This window comes from Rhodnius prolixus, unplaced genomic scaffold (genome assembly GCF_049639745.1).
Source record: "Rhodnius prolixus isolate KJV_2025 unplaced genomic scaffold, Rpr scaffold_12, whole genome shotgun sequence".
Classification (NCBI taxonomy): Eukaryota; Metazoa; Arthropoda; class Insecta; order Hemiptera; family Reduviidae; genus Rhodnius; species Rhodnius prolixus.
In genome coordinates this window covers 6,611,064-6,634,372 of record NW_027411635.1, presented here as the reverse complement: position 1 = coordinate 6,634,372, position 23,309 = coordinate 6,611,064, and the positions used below count along the sequence as shown (strand labels likewise).

Genomic DNA, 23,309 nt, shown 5'->3' with positions numbered 1-23,309 from the left:
CTATTGCTCTTGCTGATATCTGAACTCATCCCGACACGAAACATTCTTAAATGCCTTAGAGGTAAATCTGTAAGTCATTCCTACCTTTTGTATTTTCACTTAGTTATTCATAAAATGAAGTATAGTGCAACGGTCTAAAGACACACCCAGCCCAAAAATTTTTCAGAGAATAATTGGCCAAAAGTTCTTGCAGCGTATCTTAAGGTAATATATTATATATATATATTTATATATGTATACGTAATCCCCATATTTTCAACAATTGTTATTTATCTATTAAACAGATTGAAAAGGTGAAAGTTTGTTGGGGCTGTATATGGAAAATGCGATTTGTGGTAAGAAAGCTGTCTATTCTATTAGGAATAGTGAGTTGGCTGTTTAAATTTAAGAGACTGTGTGTATATCGTATCGGTGTTACGATATCTGTAACTGAGCTATTACTTACATATCGCGTCATCTAATTTTTAAATAGAACGTTTTTTTAAAAAACGAAAGAAAATTATGATCGCTCATATTTGGAAAAAGAATTTTAAAAACTTAGGAAATATTAGGCAGTATGTCCAATAAATTAGTGTCTATTGGCTGTCATCAATGTTATTAACAGCAAATCTTGAGTATAATACATATTGGGTCTCCTTAATTTTGAAAAAGTAGGGAATAGGTTGAATGACCAACAATTTAGGGTATTTGTGCTCTCACCACTTATATTTAACAGAGCTAGAAGATATAGATTAAGACGTTCAAATTTAGTAACAATTTTAAAATCGAAGAAAAAAAAAATAGACAACATAGCTTGACCTAGCAAATCTCTTTGGTTCACATTACTGGTGTCTCTAGCATAGCTAGAATATATTTTGTCGCCCAAATTTTTACAAGGAACTTAAAATTGGCTAACGGAGAATGGTGTGATTTAATGGGAAAATTAATGGTGCATTCACAGCAAGTATGGTGTTAGCGTTCTTGAAATACTCGATGAAAGCACCAGGCTAAGTGTAACGTTAAGGAATGGCTTCATGAATGTAAGGTAGGACAAAACAGGTAATGAACTAAAATAAGGTTAAACATAAAACACAATTTATTGGACCATAATAATAAATAATTACAAACGAAAACAATTTCCTGGTTGAAATAATAAACGATAACTTCCTAGTGGTCAGTCTGTGTCGTAGAGACCTCTCTCTCAGCTAGCCACGCACTGCAACAGCTCAGCAATCACCAAAGACCTCTCCGCACGAAGTACACCTGACGAGCGCACAGGCCATACTGGATGTCCGTCTCGCTGTAGGTCACGCTCCCCACTCCACTATGCTAGGGGCCTGTGTACACCCAGCCACGGCCCCCTCCTCCTCGCGTTCACGATTCCATTTCCGTTACATAGCCCCCTCAGAAAAAAAGTGAAGTTCCTTCTTGAGGCTTCACTTTTCTTACAGCTTGCCTCTCCCTCTTGGGCTCGAGCATCGATAACGTTTCTGCTGGGTGGAAGTGGTTCTGGTTCATCCAAGTTGTCCTAGGGGGTCCTGAGATCTCCTGGTTTCTGCTGGTTTCGGTCCCCAGTACCTTCAGTCTGGATACTTCTTTCCTGTCCTCCAGGCTACTTGTTCTTCCGGACCTTTGCCTTCCGACACCAGTCGGTCTTTTAAGTGGAGCATCCATCTCAAGGCTGAATGGTCGGTGACCAGTGTAAACCGGCGGCCCAGAAGGTAGCACCGAAATTGAGCCGTTGCCCACACTACGGCCAGGAGCTCTCTCTCGGTGGTGGAGTAATTCCTCTCGGCAGCATGGAGTTGGCGACTGGCGTAAGCCACGGGTCTTTCTTGCCCCTCCCTGATTTGAGATAGGATGGCTCCTAAGGCTACCTCCGACGCATCCGTAGACAAGATAAAGGGATCGCGGAAGTCGGGGTAGACCAATACCGAAGTTGAACAAAGTGCATTCTTAAGTGCGTCAAAGGACTTCTGTGGGCGGTCGCCCCACTCAAATTTCACTTCTTTGCGCAACAGGCCAGTCAAAGGCTTGGCCAGGTCCGCAAACCCTTTCACGAAACGGCGGTAATACCCCGCCAAGCCCAAGAAAGACTTTAACTCCCGGGCGGTGCGAGGAACCGGGTATTTAGCTACTGCTTCCACCTTGCCTGGATCCGGAAAAACACCATCGGCCGACACAATATGCCCCAAGTAGCGCACCTCTTTCTGAGCAAAGGTGCATTTCTCTAGATTGGCTCGGAGATTCGCGCTTTCCAACTTCACTAACACCCGTTCCAGCCGCTGGCAGTGCTCTTCCAAGGTTGCACTAAAGATGATGATATCGTCCAAGTACACCAGACACTCATCACCCTTGACCTCCGCCAGCAGCTGGTCCATGAGCCGTTGGAAAGTCGCTGGCGCATTTACTAAGCCGAAGGGCATCTTCTTGTATTCATAATGCCCTCCCTCCGTCGTAAAGGCCGTTTTTTCCTGATCTTCCGACCAAATCGGAATCTGGTGGTACCCGCTGGTCAGATCCAGCGTGGAAAAATACTGGCACCGGCCTAACTGCTCCAGGGTTTCGACCACGAGTGGGAGAGGGTAGGCGTCAACTTTTGTAATTTTATTTAAGTCCCGAAAGTCAGTACAGAACCTGTATTTAGGAGGTGCCCCGTCCTCGCTTTTCTTTGCTACGAGGACTACTGGTGCCGCCCATGGGCTCTTCGATGGGCCGATTATGTCTTTTCCCAACATCTCTTGCAGGTGGGCGGCCACAACAGGGCGCTGGCTGAAGGGTACACGATAGGGTCTTTTCACCACAGGACCTTCTTCCGTGGTACGGATTTTGTGAAATATCCCTAATTGGCATCCCTCCCTTCCGGGGGTACCAAACACGCCGAGGTGTCGTTTAAGCACTTCCAAGACACTCTTTCTCTCGGCGCTGTTTAGATGAGCCAGTCGTTTTGCGCAGGTATCAACTAATTTTCCCCGATCACTTGTCTCCACCTCTAATACCGGTGACACCTCCTCCGCTTTTCCCACTTCAGCCCTACTTCCCTTAATGGCCTCTGGATTGACCGCCTCCGCTATCCCTAACCATTGCCCTTTTCCAACTAGTGCTTCTTCCCTGGTAAGATTTACCATTTTCACCCACAGCCTCCTGCCCTCCGGCTGATGCAGACTACAAGCTACTCGAAGACCAAGATGTGGCTGTGCGCAGGGCTCTACAACCACAACCCCCGATGGTGGCACTTTCATTCTACCTTCCACCATGGCTTCGCTGAAGGGAGGAATTTTAGTCTGGGTCACGGCCTGAACCCGATTCATACTTAATGTACTACCTTGCGTGACGTGTACTTCCGTTCGATTGACAATACGTCTTTGTACGAATTGGTTCCCCTCCGTATCAATCCCCTTAAGGACCAACTGTCCCCGAGCAGCATCGATCAAGAGTCCCACTTTGCACATCAGGTCCCATCCCATCAATCCATCAGCTTGAGAAGCCACGTCCGCGATCACAAAGTTATGTACAAAAGGAGCAGACTGGAGCCGACATTCCACTTCTTGCTCTCCGTGGATTTTTATAGAAGCTCCAGTCACCCCCGAGGCTATTATCTTAGGGGGGCGCAATGGGTGCCCGGGTATGGGCTTCTTTATTATTGAAATTTCCGAGCCGCTATCAACTAATAGCTCAAGGCGCTGTCCCCCGATCTCGATTGCTTGGATTAGCCCCTTCCGCTGGGTCGAGGTGACGCTCGGAATCATGTGTGAAGCCCCTAGACAGTCCGTGCCTACGACGGTGGGGCATCCGTCGAGGCCCCGGCTTTTGGGGCACCTCCACTCGGCTCCACTTCACTGGTGTATACGGCCCGCGTCGCTCGTCTCGGACATTCCCGCGCAAAATGGCCGGTAGATCCGCAGACGAAGCACATTCCCCTGCTCGAAGAAGACACCACTCCCCTTCCTCTCTCAGACTGGGCACCCCTTCCCTCTGGACAATCCCTGGCGAAGTGCCCACCACGACGACACCGGAAGCATTGCCGGCGTCGCAGAGCCTCTCCCCGTGACTGGCCCCTGCGTATGGCCCACACGTCTTTGCTAGTCTTGTCTTCGGCCAAGGCTTCGCTCACCCTGGTGGCTTTGTTAATAGCTTCCTGGAAGCTAGTGGGGGGGTCGAATTGAAGTTGCAAACGGATTTCCGGTTTAAGGCCCTTAATGAACGCTGCCGTCACAATTCTTTCAAAGTGTCCCCTGGCCCACGCAGCCTCTTCCTCCGACTGAGTTTTGGGCATCGCCTGCTCGCCTAGTTTGCGACATCGATCAGCAAACTCCCGTACCTCTTCCCCCGGACGCTGTCCTATAGAGGTGAGTTGGACCAACCGCTGTTCCGGCGTGGAGGACCCTTCGAAACGTCGGCGCAGTACCTGGGTATACTGTTGGTATCGGGCGGAAGGTTTTAGTAGCTCCGGATGGACAGCAATGCATGCTTTGGCGGGCCCCGTCAGTTTTGATCTGCAAATTAACATTTTTTCCTGCTCGGACCAACCTCCGGTAGCAGCTACTATTTCCACGTGTTGGAGGAAGGTATCTACGTCCTCTTCCTCCTCTCCGCCGCCCCAGGAGGGAATCAGCGTTTGTAGACCGAGTTCTTTCTTGGGCCCCGAGCTTGATTCCCCCAGGGAGCTGCTACGGGAACTCGTGGCGGCCATCTGTAATGCCTCCATTTTTCTGCGTAAGTTCTCTACTTCCGCTTTCAGCTCGGCTATTTCTTTAGCCATTTCCTTTCGGTAAAATGACAAAAGCAGATTTCAATGAGCTCCAACCCTTCTCTCTTACAGGCCGAATAACCCACCAATTTCTCTAGCTAGTATTCACGACAAACAACAAACCTAACAGATGAAGGTAAACTCTGTACCTCCCCAATACTTACTGTGCGATTGCCCCACGCTGTATAAACCCCACAGTAGAGGGAGTCTTCGTTACCAAGTGTTCAATCGAGCTCTTTTCCAGGTTGTTCAATGGACAATGCTCTGCTATATTATACCTGAACAATGCCCACTGTACGATTACCTCTACCTTCGATGAGGGTAAATGCTGTATCCTGTTTTACCAACCTTAATGATTATTATTGGTCAATTTACCTTATCCTCGCAATTGATAATATTTCACTTAAATAAACAAATCCCTTCACACCAACTAACAACTATTGTTACCAACTAACACAAAATAAATTGCCTATAGCTGTACAGTCTGTTATGTTGACCTTAACACTACCTAATTTTTTTTTTTTTTATTTTATTTTTTTTTTTTTTTTATTATTTTTATTTACAGACAAACAACCAACCAACCCACGCCAATTAAACTTAAAACAAAACTTTAATTAAACACACAAATGAAACGTAAAACAGAACTGTAATTAAACAAACAAAATATTATTTACACACTAAATATTGTTTACCACACTAACACACAATGTAATTTTATTCTACTTTATTACGCTACAAACCCAAAAATTACGCTGATTAAATGAATGAACAACAACAAAAAAAAAATGCTTCTATTATATCTCGTACAGTAATTAACGTGAATATTTCCCTCAAACAACCCCAATCACCTGACACCACTGTAAGGTAGGACAAAACAGGTAATGAACTAAAATAAGGTTAAACATAAAACACAATTTATTGGACCATAATAATAAATAATTACAAACGAAAACAATTTCCTGGTTGAAATAATAAACGATAACTTCCTAGTGGTCAGTCTGTGTCGTAGAGACCTCTCTCTCAGCTAGCCACGCACTGCAACAGCTCAGCAATCACCAAAGACCTCTCCGCACGAAGTACACCTGACGAGCGCACAGGCCATACTGGATGTCCGTCTCGCTGTAGGTCACGCTCCCCACTCCACTATGCTAGGGGCCTGTGTACACCCAGCCACGGCCCCCTCCTCCTCGCGTTCACGATTCCATTTCCGTTACATAGCCCCCTCAGAAAAAAAGTGAAGTTCCTTCTTGAGGCTTCACTTTTCTTACAGCTTGCCTCTCCCTCTTGGGCTCGAGCATCGATAACGTTTCTGCTGGGTGGAAGTGGTTCTGGTTCATCCAAGTTGTCCTAGGGGGTCCTGAGATCTCCTGGTTTCTGCTGGTTTCGGTCCCCAGTACCTTCAGTCTGGATACTTCTTTCCTGTCCTCCAGGCTACTTGTTCTTCCGGACCTTTGCCTTCCGACACCAGTCGGTCTTTTAAGTGGAGCATCCATCTCAAGGCTGAATGGTCGGTGACCAGTGTAAACCGGCGGCCCAGAAGGTAGCACCGAAATTGAGCCGTTGCCCACACTACGGCCAGGAGCTCTCTCTCGGTGGTGGAGTAATTCCTCTCGGCAGCATGGAGTTGGCGACTGGCGTAAGCCACGGGTCTTTCTTGCCCCTCCCTGATTTGAGATAGGATGGCTCCTAAGGCTACCTCCGACGCATCCGTAGACAAGATAAAGGGATCGCGGAAGTCGGGGTAGACCAATACCGAAGTTGAACAAAGTGCATTCTTAAGTGCGTCAAAGGACTTCTGTGGGCGGTCGCCCCACTCAAATTTCACTTCTTTGCGCAACAGGCCAGTCAAAGGCTTGGCCAGGTCCGCAAACCCTTTCACGAAACGGCGGTAATACCCATACTCCACTATGCTAGGGGCCTGTGTACACCCAGCCACGGCCCCCTCCTCCTCGCGTTCACGATTCCATTTCCGTTACATGAACAAAAAACGAGGACTCAAAGGCAGCGAATAAGAGCATTTTCTTGCTGATATTTTTCTTAAATTAAAATTCTTAAATTTTTCAAAAAAAAAAAAGGCTTAGGACTAGTAAACTTTAAGCAGTTGAGATGGTGTACTATGATACGATAGGGGAAAAAACCAAACCATCTGGGGAGGAATACTACAATTAGGGTTACCCTGAAATTAGAAATTACAGAAAGTATTACACAAATGAACTTGCTGAGGTAGTTCGGTCATGTTATCAGATTAGCATAAAATAGATTAGCCAAACGGCTTACAAAGGGTGAGATAGTGGGCCTGTGACCCGAGAGGATGGCCAAGGAGAACTTGGGAGTTGAGGACCTGCGCGAAGCGTTCACCAGCTGAGGGCTGGATGGGAACAGACGTAAGCAACTGGCTTCGAATCTTTGGGAGCAGCTTTAAGCGCAGTTCACTGTTAGTGGCGGCTGAAGAGTACAAGTTTAATTTTTTTTAAAAAGATCTTAAACTAACTTTTCTACGATTCAAAGCCTTTTAAAATTCCTTTATAAATTAGAATAAAGAAGAATTAGGAAAAATAGTCTAAGAAAAAAATGAATTATTAATTGGTAGTTTTTAATTTCTTAAACTTTCTCAATATTAGTGGGGCATAATTACAAATTCTCTACAGAGACTAATGATTAGAATAATATAATATTTGTAACCATCAGGCAAATAGATTGGTATGAAAAACAGTCCATCGAGCTTCTGTAGTTAGCTAGAAAGTACAGTAATACAAAAAAAGTGTTGAGTGTTGCTACAAAACGTTTTCTTTACTTTAAAGAAATATTAGGATATCATATATCGCAAGAATATTATGTTAAGTTGTGGAAGTGAGATAGTAGAGGTACGCAAGTCTAAGATAAAGGTCCAGTTGCAGAATAAAGCTGCGCATGTCATCCATTACCCAGCCAAAACAAACAGACAATCGATGAACTCATTTTGCAGGGTGCACGACTCGCAGCTACCGTCTTTGCAGCTAAGTAAGTAAATATTGCAATATTTTGCTGCTTTTTAAAATTATTGTAGCCAAAATTTTAATAACATCTATACAGTACATTTATTCTACACTCTACTAGGTCAGGAAAAAGTTATTACTTTCTTTTGTGACTCTAAGGAGAGCAGATTTCCGATTTTTTTAAATTATTTTTACTGGCTATACAGGTATTTTGAGACCCAACTATGAAAAAATGGTTTCTTCAAACTGGACTGCATGTGTGTACGACCCAGTGTTTGTTATGTCAGAATAACTCAAAAACTAAAAATCTAAGAGTTTTCTAATTTGATATTTGGTTTAGGTGCTAACATAGTACTTACAGTATGCTTTTCTGCAATGTGAGAATAACGGAAGTGCCCATTCACTAAATAAATTTATGTTTTTTAATTATTTGTCTCACAAACGCTTTAACAATTTTCATTGATTATGGTATACTAATTATATACTACTTATAGCTCCCCAAATAAGAAAAGCTACAGAATTTACCTATTTTTTACATTTAAGATATAAATTGTCACGAAAAACGTGCAAGGAATGCAAACTACGTGCCAACCCCCAGAAAAAGTTACGATGCATGATTTCTCTTAAGGGGCTGGCACGCAAAACGACTTTCTCTTTTTATGAAGCAGTTGTTTATCAAGGAAAAACTGAAGTAGAGAATTTTGTAATCGTGTATATTAAAGCCAGAATTGTTGTCGAAGCCAAATAATGTATTGGTTTGGTAAGCTATTTAATCGCACTTCATTACATACTTCGCCTGGTCCTGATAAGGTTTTTTTACCCATATTTCAGTGAACTTTAGATAGATAAAATTGCTCCTTTATCTAGGAATAATATTATGAAAAGTTTAGGAATCATTTATGACCAATTATTAAATTTAAATTTTCAAATCAGGACTATCCAAATTATTGTACTTTATTCTTAGGTCGTGCACCAACTTTAAAAACCCTCTCACTTTCTATATATCTTTTTTGTTCTTAGTTCGTCCAATACTTGAGCATTGCTATGTAATTTGGATTCCTTATTACGTGATATACAGGGTGTCCCAAGCTATATGGATAACGACTTTTTCTCGGAAACTAAGATAGCTAGAAAAAAACTAAAAAATACGTGTTCCCTTAGTTTTTTGTTAGGAATCCAAATTTACTTCGTAAATTTTTTTCGGTGCTTCCAGAAGCGAGGTACAGGCACCAACTTCATTTTTTCAAATAGGAAGGTGCGGTTTTTATTTCAGAAATAGATTCCTCTATTTTTTTAAAGAAAAATTTACTGGAACGGTTTTTTTCTGTGAGCGATATTTTAGAAGTTATGAATGAAAACATGATTCTTATAAGAAATTTCAAAATGATAATATTATAACGGTTTTTTGATTGAATAAGAAGAAAAGTACTATTTTATCATAAATTTTACTCCTCATTAATATTGCAGATCATGCTCGAAATGGCCTCCACAATTAGAGATGCATAGACATGCACTTTCCTGCCAATTGCCCCTTACTGCCAAAGAAGTACATTCGGCTTTAACCGAGTTACAGGCATCTATTATTCTCTGCTTTAGTTCATCTACAGATGCAATCCCTGCTTGATTCTGATACCTAGATTTAGAAATGCTTTTAGATAAGCAGAAATAAGGAAAGAAAGAAAAAAGTTATGAATAATCACCTTGTTTTTCAGGTATCCCCAAAGGAAATAGTCCGTAGGTGTCAAATCCGGTGAACGAGATGGCCACTGAATCGTCCCCCATGTCGATATAATACCATGAGGCATGTAAAGAGATATCTCGATAGGCAATTTGATGGGCATGTTATATCGACACGGGGGCTATTCAGTAGCCACCTCTCTCACAGGACTTGACACCTATGGACTATTTCCTTTGGGGATACCTGAAAAACAAGGTGATTATTCGTAACTTTTTTCTTTCTTTTCTTATTTCTGCTTACCTAAAAGCATTTCTAAATCTAGGTATCAGAATCAAGCCGGAATTGCATCTGTAGATGAACTAAAGCAGAGAATAATAGATGCCTGTAAGTCGGTTAAAGCTGAATCTATTTCTTTGGCAGTAAGGGGCAGGAAAGTGCATGTCTATGCATCTCTAATGGTGGAGGCCATTTCGAGCATGATCTGTAATATTAATGAGGAGTAAAATTTATGATAAAATAGTACTTTTCTTCTTATTCAATCAAAAAACCGTTATAATATTATCATTTTGACATTTCTTATAAGAATCATGTTTTCATTCATAACTTCTAAAATATCGCTCACAGAAAAAAACCTTTCGAGTAAAAGTTTCTTTAAAAAAATAGAGGAATCAATTTCTGAAATAAAAACCCCACCTCCCCATTTGAAAAAATGAAGTTGGTGCCTGTATCTCGCTTCTGGAAGCACCGAAAAAAATTTACAAATTAAATTTGGATTCCTAACAAAAAACTAAGGGAACACGTATTTTTTAGTTTTTTTCTAGCTATCTTAGTTTCCGAGAAAAAGTCGTTATCCATATAGCTTGGGACACCCTGTCTACAGGATGACCAGAGTTATAATGCTCCACCCACTTTTTTTTTAACGGCGGGAAATTCCGAAAAAATAAAAAACACGTATTTAATCATTTAGTCTAGTTTATTTTTAGTGATTGACCCATTTTTTTAAACCCCAATATCCCGAGATACAGCAGCCAACTTTTTTTCTTCAAATGGAACGTTATATTTTTCTGCATATTTTTATGGTACTTAAGCTCCTAAAAAAAAACAAAAAAATTTTTTTTTTAATCGATTAGGTTTTTCAAAAGTTATGGTAATTTAAAAGATGAAAACAAATTTTAGTTTGTCAAAATTACCTTATTTTTTTAAAAAAAAGATGTTCAAACTGGGCACCATCAACGGATAGGCAAGCCAAAGCTCTGGACTCCTACGCTATGTTTGTAGCAGCACTTATGGTGGCAAAGTCAAGATCTAGGCAGGCTAAAGTTATTCCACGTTCATCTTGTTTTTTCTACAAACGTTTGGTGTGGAGTTTTAGGAAATTAACTAATTGGCCCATACTTCTACAGAGAGAACTTAACTGGTGCAAGGTATCTAACTTTTTTTAAGAGACATTTTGCCAGTTCTGCTTGAAGATGTTCCTTTAAAACGTCGGCTAGATATGTATTTTCAACAAGATGGTTGCCCGGCACATAATGCGAGAGTTGTTCGACGTTACCTGGATAGAAATTTCCATGAAAAGTGCTTAGGAACTCATTGTCCGATCCAATGGCCACCTCGATCTCCGGACTTAACCCCAATGAGCTATTTTTTTGTGGGGATATCTAAAAAATAAGGTGTACAGTAACATTAATCCCGTGGCTTCAGTCGAAGATCTGGAACGTTGAATAACTCTAGCCAGCCTAGATCTCGCCACCACAAGTGCTACTACAAACAGAGCGAGGGAATCCAGAGCTTTGGCTTGCCTATTCCTTGATGGTGCTCAGTATGAACAGCTTTTTTTAAAAATATAAGGTAATTTTGACATTAAACTGAAATTTGTTTTTCATGTTTTAAATTACCATAACTTTTGAAAAACCTAACAGATTAAAAAAAAATTAAAGGATCTCAAGTACTATAAAAATATGGAAAATATAACGTTCCGTTAAAAAAAAAAAAAATCTCGAGATACAGGGGTTTTAAAAAATGGCTCAATCACTGAAAATAAACTAGACTAAAAATGATTAAATACGTGTTTTTTATTTTTTCGAAATTTCCCGCCGTTTAAAAAAAAGTGGGTGGAGCATATAACTCTGGTCACCCTGTATATGTACTGATTCATTGGACAGGTAGACTGTAGAACTGGATTTTTTATTTGATTGTCCAGTTAGTAAGAATCATACCTTAGTTGGGCATAACTCCTATTGAGTCAACGTGAATTGACTTTGACAAAATTTTATTGTTAAGGTAATAAATTCAATCATCAATTTGTCCTGACCTTCTAACCAATCAACTTCCGTTTCCCAAATCGTAGTATCTGTTAAATGTTAAAAAATTAAATGAGAATTTGAACAAGCTGACAATCTCTAATTTGACGAAGTTGGACCAAAAGGTTGATATCCTCGACCATTCAATTTTTCCTACCATCACCTATCATTTACTAAAGGCTTTAGTAATAAAATTTATTCATAAGCAGTTGGATGGGATCGACACTATCATTCACAGAAGAGCAAAAGCAATCTTAGGTTGACCAGCGAGTACCCCAATGGTGATGTTTAACGCTCCCCGGCGGTATGGAGGTCTGAGATTACTTTTGCTGCGACACTTCAGCTTTGGACTATTGTCCAAAACTTGTTGATATACCTGAAGCTTAATTTCAAATAAGTTTTGATCCTGAAAGAAAAAAATCTCCGAATGTGCTCAGTGTCTTGAATAGCAAGACCAAGGAATTCAGGACTGATGTAAGGAAGATACGCTAATCATTGCGCGATAAGGCCAACAGCTGCAATCGGGATTTGAGCAGATAAATGCTCTCAAATTACTTATTAAATATAATCGGCTGCTTGGCGTTACGATTTGCTGCTAGATAGTTTGATAGATTGGGCCTCTCTACCACAGGTACGGAAGAGAGAAACTAGCATATGTGCTTGACACAAACATTGTAAATATGCTTCTCATTACTCGAAGACATAGCAATGTGAACCCCAGTTAAAAGCCCTGATGGAAGAGATGAGTTTGTCTTGATTCGAAGAGGTCTATGTGATTGAAATTTTTGGCTCCGCAAAGTTTACGGACAACCTTTAAAGAAACCAGCAAAGCTACTTGGATAATCAACCTTACTGTGAGTTCGAAATCAATGATTTAGAGAATGTCATCAAGGAGAAGCTAGTAATTTTTTTTGAAAAAATGCATCGTTTCATGCAACAGAAGTATTTCCAGACATTTGACTGTAGGGAATTCTAGGTACAGTCTGAATTTTGATGTAAGGAATGCTTTGCTTGAAATCACAGGTTTTTTAACAGTAGTTCAGTTAGCTAGTTAGATGGTGCCAATCTGGTTAGAATATTTCTCACCTGTACTAATAACCTACCTGCAGACGAAAACAAATAAAATAGAAAACGAAACAATCATTAATAGAGTGGAAATATCTGAAAAATTCGTTAAAGAAACTCTTAAATGAATTACAATCTTTCTATTGGCAGAAAATTATACTTATCTATTAGCATAATGTTTCTCTTGTTTACTTTTGTTCTTACTGGCTAAGTTTTCTTAAAACTTAAAACTTTTAGTTTACTCCAGAAGTCCACATTTTGGGGTGTCCTGAGGCAGACAAAATGTTATTGTCAAGCTTAAAATATTTAATTAGTTCGAAAAACTACCCTTCAGCAGGACCGATATTTTAAAATACAGACTTAAATGAAGCCATCGAGGTGCAACAACTGTAAAGCTCTTTTGAGGACGCAACAGGAGTCTGTATTTCAAAGCAGACAGTTAGAAACCGTCTCCAGTTTAAGGGCAAGAAGAACTGGAAGTTGTTTTTTTCTTAGCGAGACAAGGCAAAGCAGCGCGTCTCATGTGAGTACATGAACATGTCGATTGGAATGTGACAACGAGGATTGGGACCGTTGTTTATTTACTGACGAATCGAAATTTGTTTTCAATCATTGTGTTCAATGTTTTAGACAGTAGAGAGAACAAACCAATAATAATATTCTTATCAAACACAGGTTCAATTTTGCTTTTGATATCATAAATGACTTTCTATTAAAAGTATCATAATATTTATGCCTTTTTGTTAATGATATAATCCAATCTGACCTCGAACCATTTTCCCCTCTGTCGACACTTCTTGCTTTGTTATTTCTATTACAATTAATCTTAAAATTTTTCTTATAAATATCCTTTGCTTTTTGTAGCAGACTAGATTCCTTTCACTGAGTATATTTTGAACTTTGTCCTTAAGAAAAACCTACGAAGTAGTCTTAAAAGTGATGAAAGAAAATTTTACTATTTTGTTTCTCATGAAGTGCTTTGTTTAATTTGTTTCATTTTTAATTTATACAACAAATCTTGTTTGTTTAGAGAAAATGGAAGTTTTTTCACTTGTTTTGAAGGTTGTGTTTTTTATTTTTGTAAATAAATAAATTTTAAATCTTTATATCAAATGGTCAACGATTCAACTGACTACCAGTCATCAACATAACATGATTTACAAAAAAAAAATTAAATAATTTTCTAAGTAAAGTTACAAATGTTTGTAAGGAAATAATATTTTAGGAGATGGTCGAAACGACCATTTTATATAACAAAAAACAAAAATCATAAAATAATGATGGTATTTTGAACCTATTTCTTATGTTTTTCTTTTGGATAAAGTTGGAAAAATACCCAGCCAAAGGAGTCTTCGAATTTTTGAAAATGAAATGTTTACTGATTCCGCAGCTCTCAAGAATGTCTTATTTCCTGGTTGTACTGGAGAAGAAAGAAATAGAAGAGCCTGTGGATCTACAAAAAATAAATAAAAATTGGAAAAGATAGGGAGTGGTTTAAGTCCCTCAATATATTGACAGTTACAGGTATTAGAAGCCAACAGTAGTTAGGAATGTCGATATGTTCTTTTTTTTTCAGCCCTCAGAAAAGAGTAGTTAATAAACTAAAACAACAACAACAAATAATTTAATAAAATGTTAATTGGTTGCTAGTGAGTCTTTATAAAATAAAAATTATATTTGCTTTTTTATTATTTAACTATATAAACAGCTTTTCTGTGGACTGTGGGTTGTTCGCTCCCGCTCTAAAGTACAAAGGAATGTGACAACGAGGATTGGTAAGAAGTATAAAAGTAATGTTAGAATTTAAAGTTTAAAAAAAAAATAATCAGAAGTGCGATTTTACGAAATAAAGACCTGGATTTTTTTTTAAACCTGGAATGATAGTTTTATTTTCACAATTGTTACTTCTAAATATTTTTCCAGAAAAAGTGATTTTTAAATGGGTACTGTATTCTGGAGTATCTATGGACGTGGATATCAATAGTATATGGGGGCACGGCTGACTACATGAGAACAGTGCAATCAAAAAGTAAATCCACCTCTGTTGGTAGAGGTAAAATCCTGGCAGTGAAAGCCTGTTATAAAATTAAGCAAGCAAGCTCTTGGAAAGGTAAGCGATATAATATGGTCACTCTACTGTTTATCGCGAGATGATTTATATTGGTCGTTATTTCAGGTTTACCGTCTCACAGACTGTCGGTCTTTTATTTCTTATCATACTTTCAATGTTCAGTTATCTTGCTCGGGAGATTATTGCCTTCCAGATTGATCTTCTAGTGTGCTCATGATAATTACCTCAGATGTAAACACGAATTGATGGAAGAGCTGGATGATTTTGTTACAAGAGATAACTTTGGTAGTGTCTCTGGGGGGAACTCCTCCAGGATTAGGACTGTGTCATTATTTCGGATAAGCGGCTATGGAACTCAGCTTGAAAAAAGGATATGCATCTTCTTGGTTATCCTCCACCTTAAAATGGTTTCTTGTGAAAGGAGGAAATATTCCCTATCAAGGGTGTTCTTTATGGGGTGTGTCAGGCCATACATGTGGAGGTAGCCTCTCTTATATTGGTGCCGAACCTGCTGTTAGCGTATCTTTAGGAACTGTTAGCTTCCAAGAATGTGCAGTTAGTATTCATCCTTATGGATGAGCTCGTAAGGTTGTTTCAGCAATCTGAAATGGTGATTAGGATCTCGAACAGAGCTGACAGTAAGATAATTCTCTGTCTTTCACATACATCTATTAGACTATTTATTGAATCATTTTCTGAACTTTGTAGTTAAAAAGGAGACATCTCTACATAATATGGGTTCGTACCAAACTTCTGTTTTTAATAGTCGTGAGATAGAGAATGAAACACTTTTTCATCTCACGACGGATTGTTTGGGATTTGAGGAGATCAGGTTCTTTGTTCGGATCAGTATAATGGTGGAACAGCTTAGGCTGTTACTCCTTTAAGTTTATAGTCAGATTTGTTCGGAAAGCTGTAAATCTTAGATGGCTTAAGTTCGGTTCCTTGATCTTTGTCCTGTGGTGCCTTTGTTACTTTTGTTTGGGGTAGCTGTAGGCTGCTTTGGTATCATAAGACTTGTTTCCTGACCGCAGTAGAAAAACTGCAGACTTAAAAAAACTTTCTGAACTTTTCTTTTGCAGGAGTTGCAAATAATAAACACATTTTAGTGGGATGAAATGTAAAAAAGATTAGAAAAACTGTCCGCATTTTTATATTTAATGAAAACTAAAATTTTTTATGACATTCATAATTGTTATGATTAGAGTAAGGAGTCTTGTGTGATTTCACAACAGTAAACTTTTTCAAATTTACAAAATTTTTATATGAAACTTCTAGGAAGGTGTCAAAAGAAGTTTGAGTAAACAGGAAAATATATTGTTGAAATATTGTTAGTACAATGCATAAATAATCATAGTTTTTATTTCTTAGTAAAAAATAATAATAATGGAAATAGTTTGCGGACAATCTCCGAGCTCATCCATAGGTATGACTGGCGTGAAGATGTCCACATCTGGAACTATTAAGCAGTAAGCGTAATTCTAGGAAATTTCTGATACACTTTAATCCTTTAAGCAAACTATACCATAATATATATCTATCTGTTGCTGACCAATGAACTCTTTTAAAACAGTCACTTATAGTCTGATATTAATTCGTATTTGCTTTCTTTTTCAGGCACCACTTAGTTGAATTAGGAGTTATCTATTGTATTAAATTCAATTATGTCTTTTTTCAATTAAGTTTTTATTCATGAGATTTTGATATGGAATAGACAAAACCAAGTATATTCTAGTACTGCGTTTCAAGTAGTTCGCGTTAAAAAAAAAATGTAGCTAATAGCGTGACACTGCTTGTCAAACAGCTCTAGATTTCTAACTTTATATCTAATTACTAAAAACTACTCAAAGGAACAAAATACTATAATGTTATCAATTTTTAATGACTAGAAACATCTTTGTAGAAATCCGAAAAACTGGAGGTAATCTACAAGAAAGAAGTAGAACGCACAATGCAGCAATTGCAAGACAAACTGCAACTGAATGTAGTACAACAAGCGCAAATAGTTACCACGCATGAGAAATCAAACAATGTTGAAACATTACAACAGATGGTAGTCAAACAACAACACATAGTGCAACAAATGCAATTACCTCAAAAAAGTTTTCAACAAAAACAGTCCAATTCTCAGGATCAAGATGGAGTTCAAGAGAATGCTACACAACAGGCTCAAGGTAAACATTTGGGCAGTAAAAATTGTTTAAATTCACTTGCAGCGCTTCCATCTAGATAAAACACTACAACTTGTCCAGAATTTTTTTTTTTTTGCTAATAATTGTTGTTAAAGAAGTCTTTTGAATTGAACAATCACAGTAATAGTCTTCTCCTCGCCAGCGTGCAGTGGAGAAGGAAGGAGACAAAATCTACCAAAAAAAAGTTGAGCGCCACGTCGTTTTCCCTCTAAGTGAGGTATACGACGAAACCCAAAATTTACCGGAAGGAACGGAAAATAAAGATTGAAAGACAATAAAAATTGAAAAACCAAATTAACAAAAATAAATTAAATAGAACATTTAATCAACGACTTTGGTACCCCTTAGCAACCGCTTATTTTTGTTTTCATGATTATGAGACCATTTATAATGTTGGCTCCTTTACAATTTAAACTCTTAAATGAAAATAACCAAAAAGCGAACAAATACCAACTATAATTTATATAATTCAGCTAGCCTAGGCTTCACAAGATATGGCCATAGTATGAACATACACACACAAAATAGAGAAATTTGTTGAATAGATAATTTCCCAAAAGTCCAATCAAAATTAAATAAAATTAACGTTTAAGTTTTAATTACTTTCTGGAAAAAAAAAAGAATTAAATAAATAAACGGTACACCAACTAGGGGAAATTTATCGTTCAAAATAATTGTTATCATATAACACCAGTAGTCTGGTCCAAGTCATATCCTTGGCAGAGCTTCGAGCTGATGACCAGCTTCTCCTCAAGATTCCCTCATCTGTTCCTTGATGGAATTGAGGAGTAAAGCAATCATTAAAACTCCACCAATACTTTCATCTCGCTTTCTCAGACTCGACTCTCCTCTACTCTAGCCAACATTTGACTGTCCTTTTTTTTCTATATTTCCTCACTATTATCTCAGCTGATTATTTCATCAAAAAGTAATTTCATATTCCGTTAAATTTAAATAAAACACTAATTTAAAACTCTTTCAAAATAAATCAAAAGAATTACATAAAACAATTTTTTTTAAATTTCTAATCTTTTCCAAAATAAAATTAAAATTTCCTGTACCTCAGGAGGCCTTTAATGAAACAGTCTCAAAATTATGGATAAACTCTATTCGCCATTTTTTTGATTCAATATTAAATTAGTAACTACACGTATGACAAAAGAATAATTAGATTTGTATAGTGTGATGTAGTGAGGTAATATGGTGGTTATAGATAAGAATAATAATTTGAGGATGATAAATGATGCTGAATTCTGGAGAATCAAGTTGTAGTCGATTCTCTAAGATGAATATTCTAGGCCTCTAGCTTTTTTGAATGTGTGTAACGAGCATTACTAATGAGAAAGATTTTTAATGAGAAGAGACGGTAAACGCTTCTATTGGCAAGAAGGTATTAAATGGGCGTCTTAAATCTTTTCTTACTTCCTCTTTCATTTCTTCTATGAACAGCTCTTCTCTTTTGTAGTGAGATGAGTTGCTAAGAGAGAGTTGTTGTCTTCCACTGCAACTTACGTCAAGAAATATTTTTCTCTGCAATTTCCTAAAAAAAACTAGAGAGAGAAATTCTTAATTAAGTGATTCCAATTTAATTTTGCATTTACATTCTTAGGAAATATTGGTGAAAACGACGAATTCTTGAAGCAGTGTTGTGACGAAGAAGGAAGCAGTGCCAGCGAGAAGTGCGTCGTATTAGTGCGTAAGTTCGACTTAAAAATTATATATTGTATAATAATAAAATAATAAAAAATACCTCATTTTATTACAGTTCACTTGGGCTGATAAGACATGTAAATTTCTCATCAAGATTCGTTAAAGAATGATTAGTTGCTGAATTTATTTGGTTTTGATTAATTTTCTCTTAAATTAAAGAAAGGCGGAGGTTCTATGAAAAATATCTATTATATTTTCTCTCCATCATTCAAAATATCTTGTATAATATTATAATTTAAATTTTCCATTTAAGTCTAAACCTTGCAGTAAACAACGACTCCAATAAATTGCCATACGAACTTTCAGACTAGATAAATAGCAATTGGTTAGTTTTTCAATTTTGATGTGCGGCGATACTTCTGGGACAAACCTTGGTAGCCTCATACTCCCAAGCAATATCAGTAGAGTACCCACACTGTGCAAGTAATTGAATAAAGACTTCGGTGTAGTTTGGACTTATTTTATTTTCTTGTAACTATTTTATAAGATTTATTTATTTTCGTTTTTCTAGTAATTTTTATTTTTCATCCTTGGAGGCTAACAAGAAAGTACGTTTCTAGTCATATCCAGAATAACTCATAAGAGGATTTATGGCATCTCTAGGTGTACAATTCAATATAATACTTTTATTTTACTAGATGGAGCATCGTCTACAGAGTTGAACAGAAGAGAATCTTTAAACGGCACGCCACAAGAAAAGGAAGAATTCGCCCTGGACGCAAAGGCGGACAAAGTACAACTACTGTTTGGACATGGAGTATGTAAATGGCCCGGTTGTGACACTGTCTGCGAAGACCTTAAATCTTTCATGAAGTAAGTGGAATTATTTTATGGTTTTTGGGTATGTAATGCTAAGATTTTCTGAAGACAATTTTAACCGTTGATAGGCAAGCTATATTTTGGCGTGTTTAAACTATTATTATCTATCTTCTGAACGTCTTAGACTGTATTCAAATGAACCATATGTTTACTGATCTTATTCTTAGTGCACTTAGTAGAAACAAACTGTATAATCCATTATATAATTAAATTAAACTTACAGATATTACTTAAAAATAATTTTATTACTCAGAGTTCAAATCAGATTTCATTACTAAACGGTCAAATTAACATAATTAGCGATTCTGACTCTAGTTGCTTTTCAATAAGCTTCGATTACTACCTGTCGGCAAGGTAGGAAATGTGAAGGCTAAACCTGGTAGGTAGGGAGCTAAGCCCTATTGTACAGCTCGAACACTTCGGTAGGAAAGCAATAGGCACCTGGAAGTCCTCAAGAAGGAGAAGAAAGCCAGCAAAGCTAAGCTCTGGAGCGACCTTTCAGAACTGAGATAGACAAAGATTTATCCTGGCATTTACTATCGGAAGAGATATAAAGCATGAGCAAAAATTGGCTCGTAAGATGAAGGTTTCTTCACAGGGCATTTCCGATTTGGTGGAACCTAAAGAAGCTGGGCTTAGGATGTGATAGCATCTGTAGATTTTGCGGGAAGATGTATCCAATTCACTTTCTGACGAGCTGTAATGCTTTTTATCTGGGAAGATTTGAAAATCTTGGAAGTACTATCCCAAGAACCCTTCCGGATTCTAAGTTTTCTCACTCCGGTTAATCAACTTTAAGTAAAGGATCATATTCATGTAAGCCTAATAAGCAGGCTTTTAAAACTACCTGAAAGGCGTGCCCTTATAGCTCAGCACGGTTTTGAGGTACCTTGCACTTGCTACGCTTTCATAATGGCAGAGAATGTGAAGCTGTGTCTCTTGCTCAGTCAATCTAAACCTTGTCTACAAGACATTTACTACATCGACCAAATATAACGTCTTCTGAGCTTGTAGTCACGGTCAACGGACCATAACTCTTAAACTGCTCTGCCAACAGGAGGACCGCCATTATTTTTAGCGAGGGATGCCGAATGTACTGAAATCACCAGCTGTAGATTTGTTACAAACTCAAGACCTAAAGAGTGCATGAAAATGAGTTTTGGAACGTTATTAGTAATACTGAAACCATTATTTGAGAAGTTTCTTTTCAAAATAATCTGCTATTTCCAGAATTTAGCCACAATTCATAAATACTCATGCCACAATTCATAAAAACACATGCCCATTATATATCTCGTATACAAGACGTGATTTATGGAAGGTAAAACATATTTGAACATAGAACAAGTAAAATTGTCGCTTAGGATTGTTATGAATGCAATAGGAAAAATTGTCTATGTGCTATAATGGAAGAATAACTTATGATAGTTTGGTTTGATATTTTTTTTTGCAGGCACCTTAACTGTGAGCACACTTTAGATGATAGAACTACCGCACAAGCACGTGTCCAGATGCAAGTCGTATCCCAGCTGGAACTGCAACTGCAAAAAGAGAGAGACCGGCTGCAAGCTATGATGGTGCATCTGCATATGTCCAAGCAACCACCTGCACAAGCCGAGCAAGAAATGAATAACTCAGACTCTACTAATGTAATAATTATATTAAATAATTATTCAATATAATTATTTGTATAATATGTAGGGAAAAAAATAATTGGCATAAGTATGCTGGTAATGTAACCTGTAAAAGGAAGGAGGGTTTTATGGTTGTTCGTCCCCGGGCTACGCTAGCTTATAGATGTGCATATTTCATCTTTGTTTTTACACGTATATATTATTGTGATTTCGCTAAAAGGCTATTATTTTCCCTACAAATTAAAACTGTCTTGCAGGGTTGATTAAAATTTTCCGGTAGGACACTTGTATAAGGGTTGATCGTCAAAAACTGAACGAAAAAGCATATTGTTAAAAACACCCATCTTTGACAATTTTTTTCTCTTTTTCTATAAAAAATAAAATTCTCAAATTTTCTTTAAGATATAAGGCAAATCCTCCTTTATGACTAATTTTTTTGCAACAACCCAGATCTAATGATTTCGAGAAATGCGTGTCTGAAAATGGGCAAAAACGGCATTTTCAGAAAATATTCTAGTTCTAGTTGTTCTTCTTCTTGTTACTTTTTTTGTAAACAACGAAGCGCCTAAACGCACGAACCGATTTTCATGAATGAGGTGTCATTCGATTCGGAATTTCATGTAGATGTGCCTTTTGGGGGTCTCGACTCTGTATTTCAAATGGGAGAGGAGTTAGCCCCGTGTATGTGAGGCCCCCTCATAACTCAGTAAAACTTAACCCGTTTGCGATGAAATTTGGTGGGATGAAAGGGTTAGGGCTACGTGATCTTAAAGCGACGTTCTGCTCTTACTAAGAGGAAGTTTTGCAATTATTTAAAATTATCGTCTCGTGAACTTATTGTCTTCAATGAAGTGTTATTTAGTTCAAAAAGTGATGCAGATTTGCATTTTTAGTCGTCAAGACACTGTGTAACTTATCTTTAGAAGAGGAGTTTGCTCCTCGTAGTTAAAAAGCGCACGAAATATAATTTAAGATGCATTAACATCTGAGATTACTTGGGCCTTCTCAGTGCACTACTAACTGTAGAAAAGCTGTTGAGGAAGTGAAAGGCTTAAAGGCAGCTGGCTGGGATAGAACCCTTGTCTTCCGAGGTCCTGTTCCGTAGGATACCACCGAGCTACTCTCATCTATTAATTATAATATAATCGCTATAGACGCTGCTCTAAAATATATGGATATTTATCGTTTGACCATTGCAGGCAATAACGAGTGGCAACCTCTCCAAGGAACGATCATCGCCTAACTTTCTGGGTCAGCAAGTGGACGGCCAGGTAGTGAGCACCTCCCAGATTCCCCTTGCTAGCAAGTCGGGAGTTTCTCCGATACGACCAACTACTCCTACTTCAACCAAACGTAGAGTTTGCGACAAATCCGCAGTATCACTGACTGGAGGTATGTAAACAAATCTATTTTAAGTATCAATAGTATTCATGAATAGTATTTAATATTGATTAATTGAAAAAAATGCATTAATATCACAGATCGGAAAGGAGATGAAATCATCACCATCTTCATCATTATCATAATTCTAACCCCTATTACCGCCTAAACAAGAAGGCTCAAACCTTCCTGTTCTGAAAGAGCTCTCTTCTTCTTACAACTCAATTCCTTGATGGTGGAAAACCACTGCTTCCTTCTATGTTATTCTAGTTTCTAGGACACCTACCGTCCGCTTTTGCCTTTAGTTTCTTTTTACAGCAATGAGTGTTTTCCGACACTCGAAAGAAAGAAAAAAATCCTATCGAAATTATAGACAGTCTATCTCATTTACTGTAAATATCATTTCCAATATAATCTATTGTCAAATACTTTGCATTCATTCTATTCGTTTATAATTTCTACCCTGAATTACTCTTAATTCTTTGGTATAGGTCTGCCTTACATGCTGGAACGTGCAGGATTAGATGTCCAACAAGGTAAGTACACTACTTTTTTTCTATTTTTCAGAAAGAAGAACATTGCTAAAGGCAGAACAATTGCTGTTCTGGTTTAATATTCAGTTTTGGTTGATGGTCGAACAGATGTTTCATCATGGTTTGAATTAACTGTAGTGCTGCTATTAAATGCTTTTGCAATAAAAGTAGAAAATTAAACACAATCAGTGTGAACTGAACTTTATTTTATCAACTAACTTAA

General features: G+C 37.9%; 1 protein-coding gene across 12 annotated transcripts in view; it reads left to right on the top strand.

The window, feature by feature from the left end:
- Positions 1 to 7,295: 7,295 nt before the first annotated feature.
- The window catches only part of LOC141461859 (forkhead box protein P1-like), a 52,150-nt gene continuing 36,136 nt past the window's right edge, over positions 7,296 to 23,309 (top strand). For 3 of the 12 annotated variants that reach the window (XR_012463044.1, XR_012463046.1, XR_012463045.1), the window contains exons 1-8: positions 13,845 to 14,271; positions 14,671 to 14,857; positions 16,722 to 16,992; positions 18,620 to 18,706; positions 19,359 to 19,533; positions 20,993 to 21,188; positions 22,373 to 22,565; positions 23,045 to 23,089. Coding sequence is in view for 6 of the 12 variants with exons in the window: in XM_074143267.1 (XP_073999368.1) it covers positions 16,770 to 16,992; positions 18,620 to 18,706; positions 19,359 to 19,533; positions 20,993 to 21,188; positions 22,373 to 22,565; positions 23,045 to 23,089 (919 nt within the window). In the remaining 6 variants the exon portion in view is untranslated. Of the gene's footprint in view, positions 7,730 to 13,835; positions 14,272 to 14,670; positions 14,858 to 16,721; positions 16,993 to 18,242; positions 18,401 to 18,619; positions 18,707 to 19,358; positions 19,534 to 20,992; positions 21,189 to 22,372; positions 22,566 to 23,044; positions 23,090 to 23,309 lie in introns of those variants that run through there. The other 9 variants (XR_012463041.1, XR_012463042.1, XM_074143267.1 and 6 more) reach the window with 8 other exon arrangements.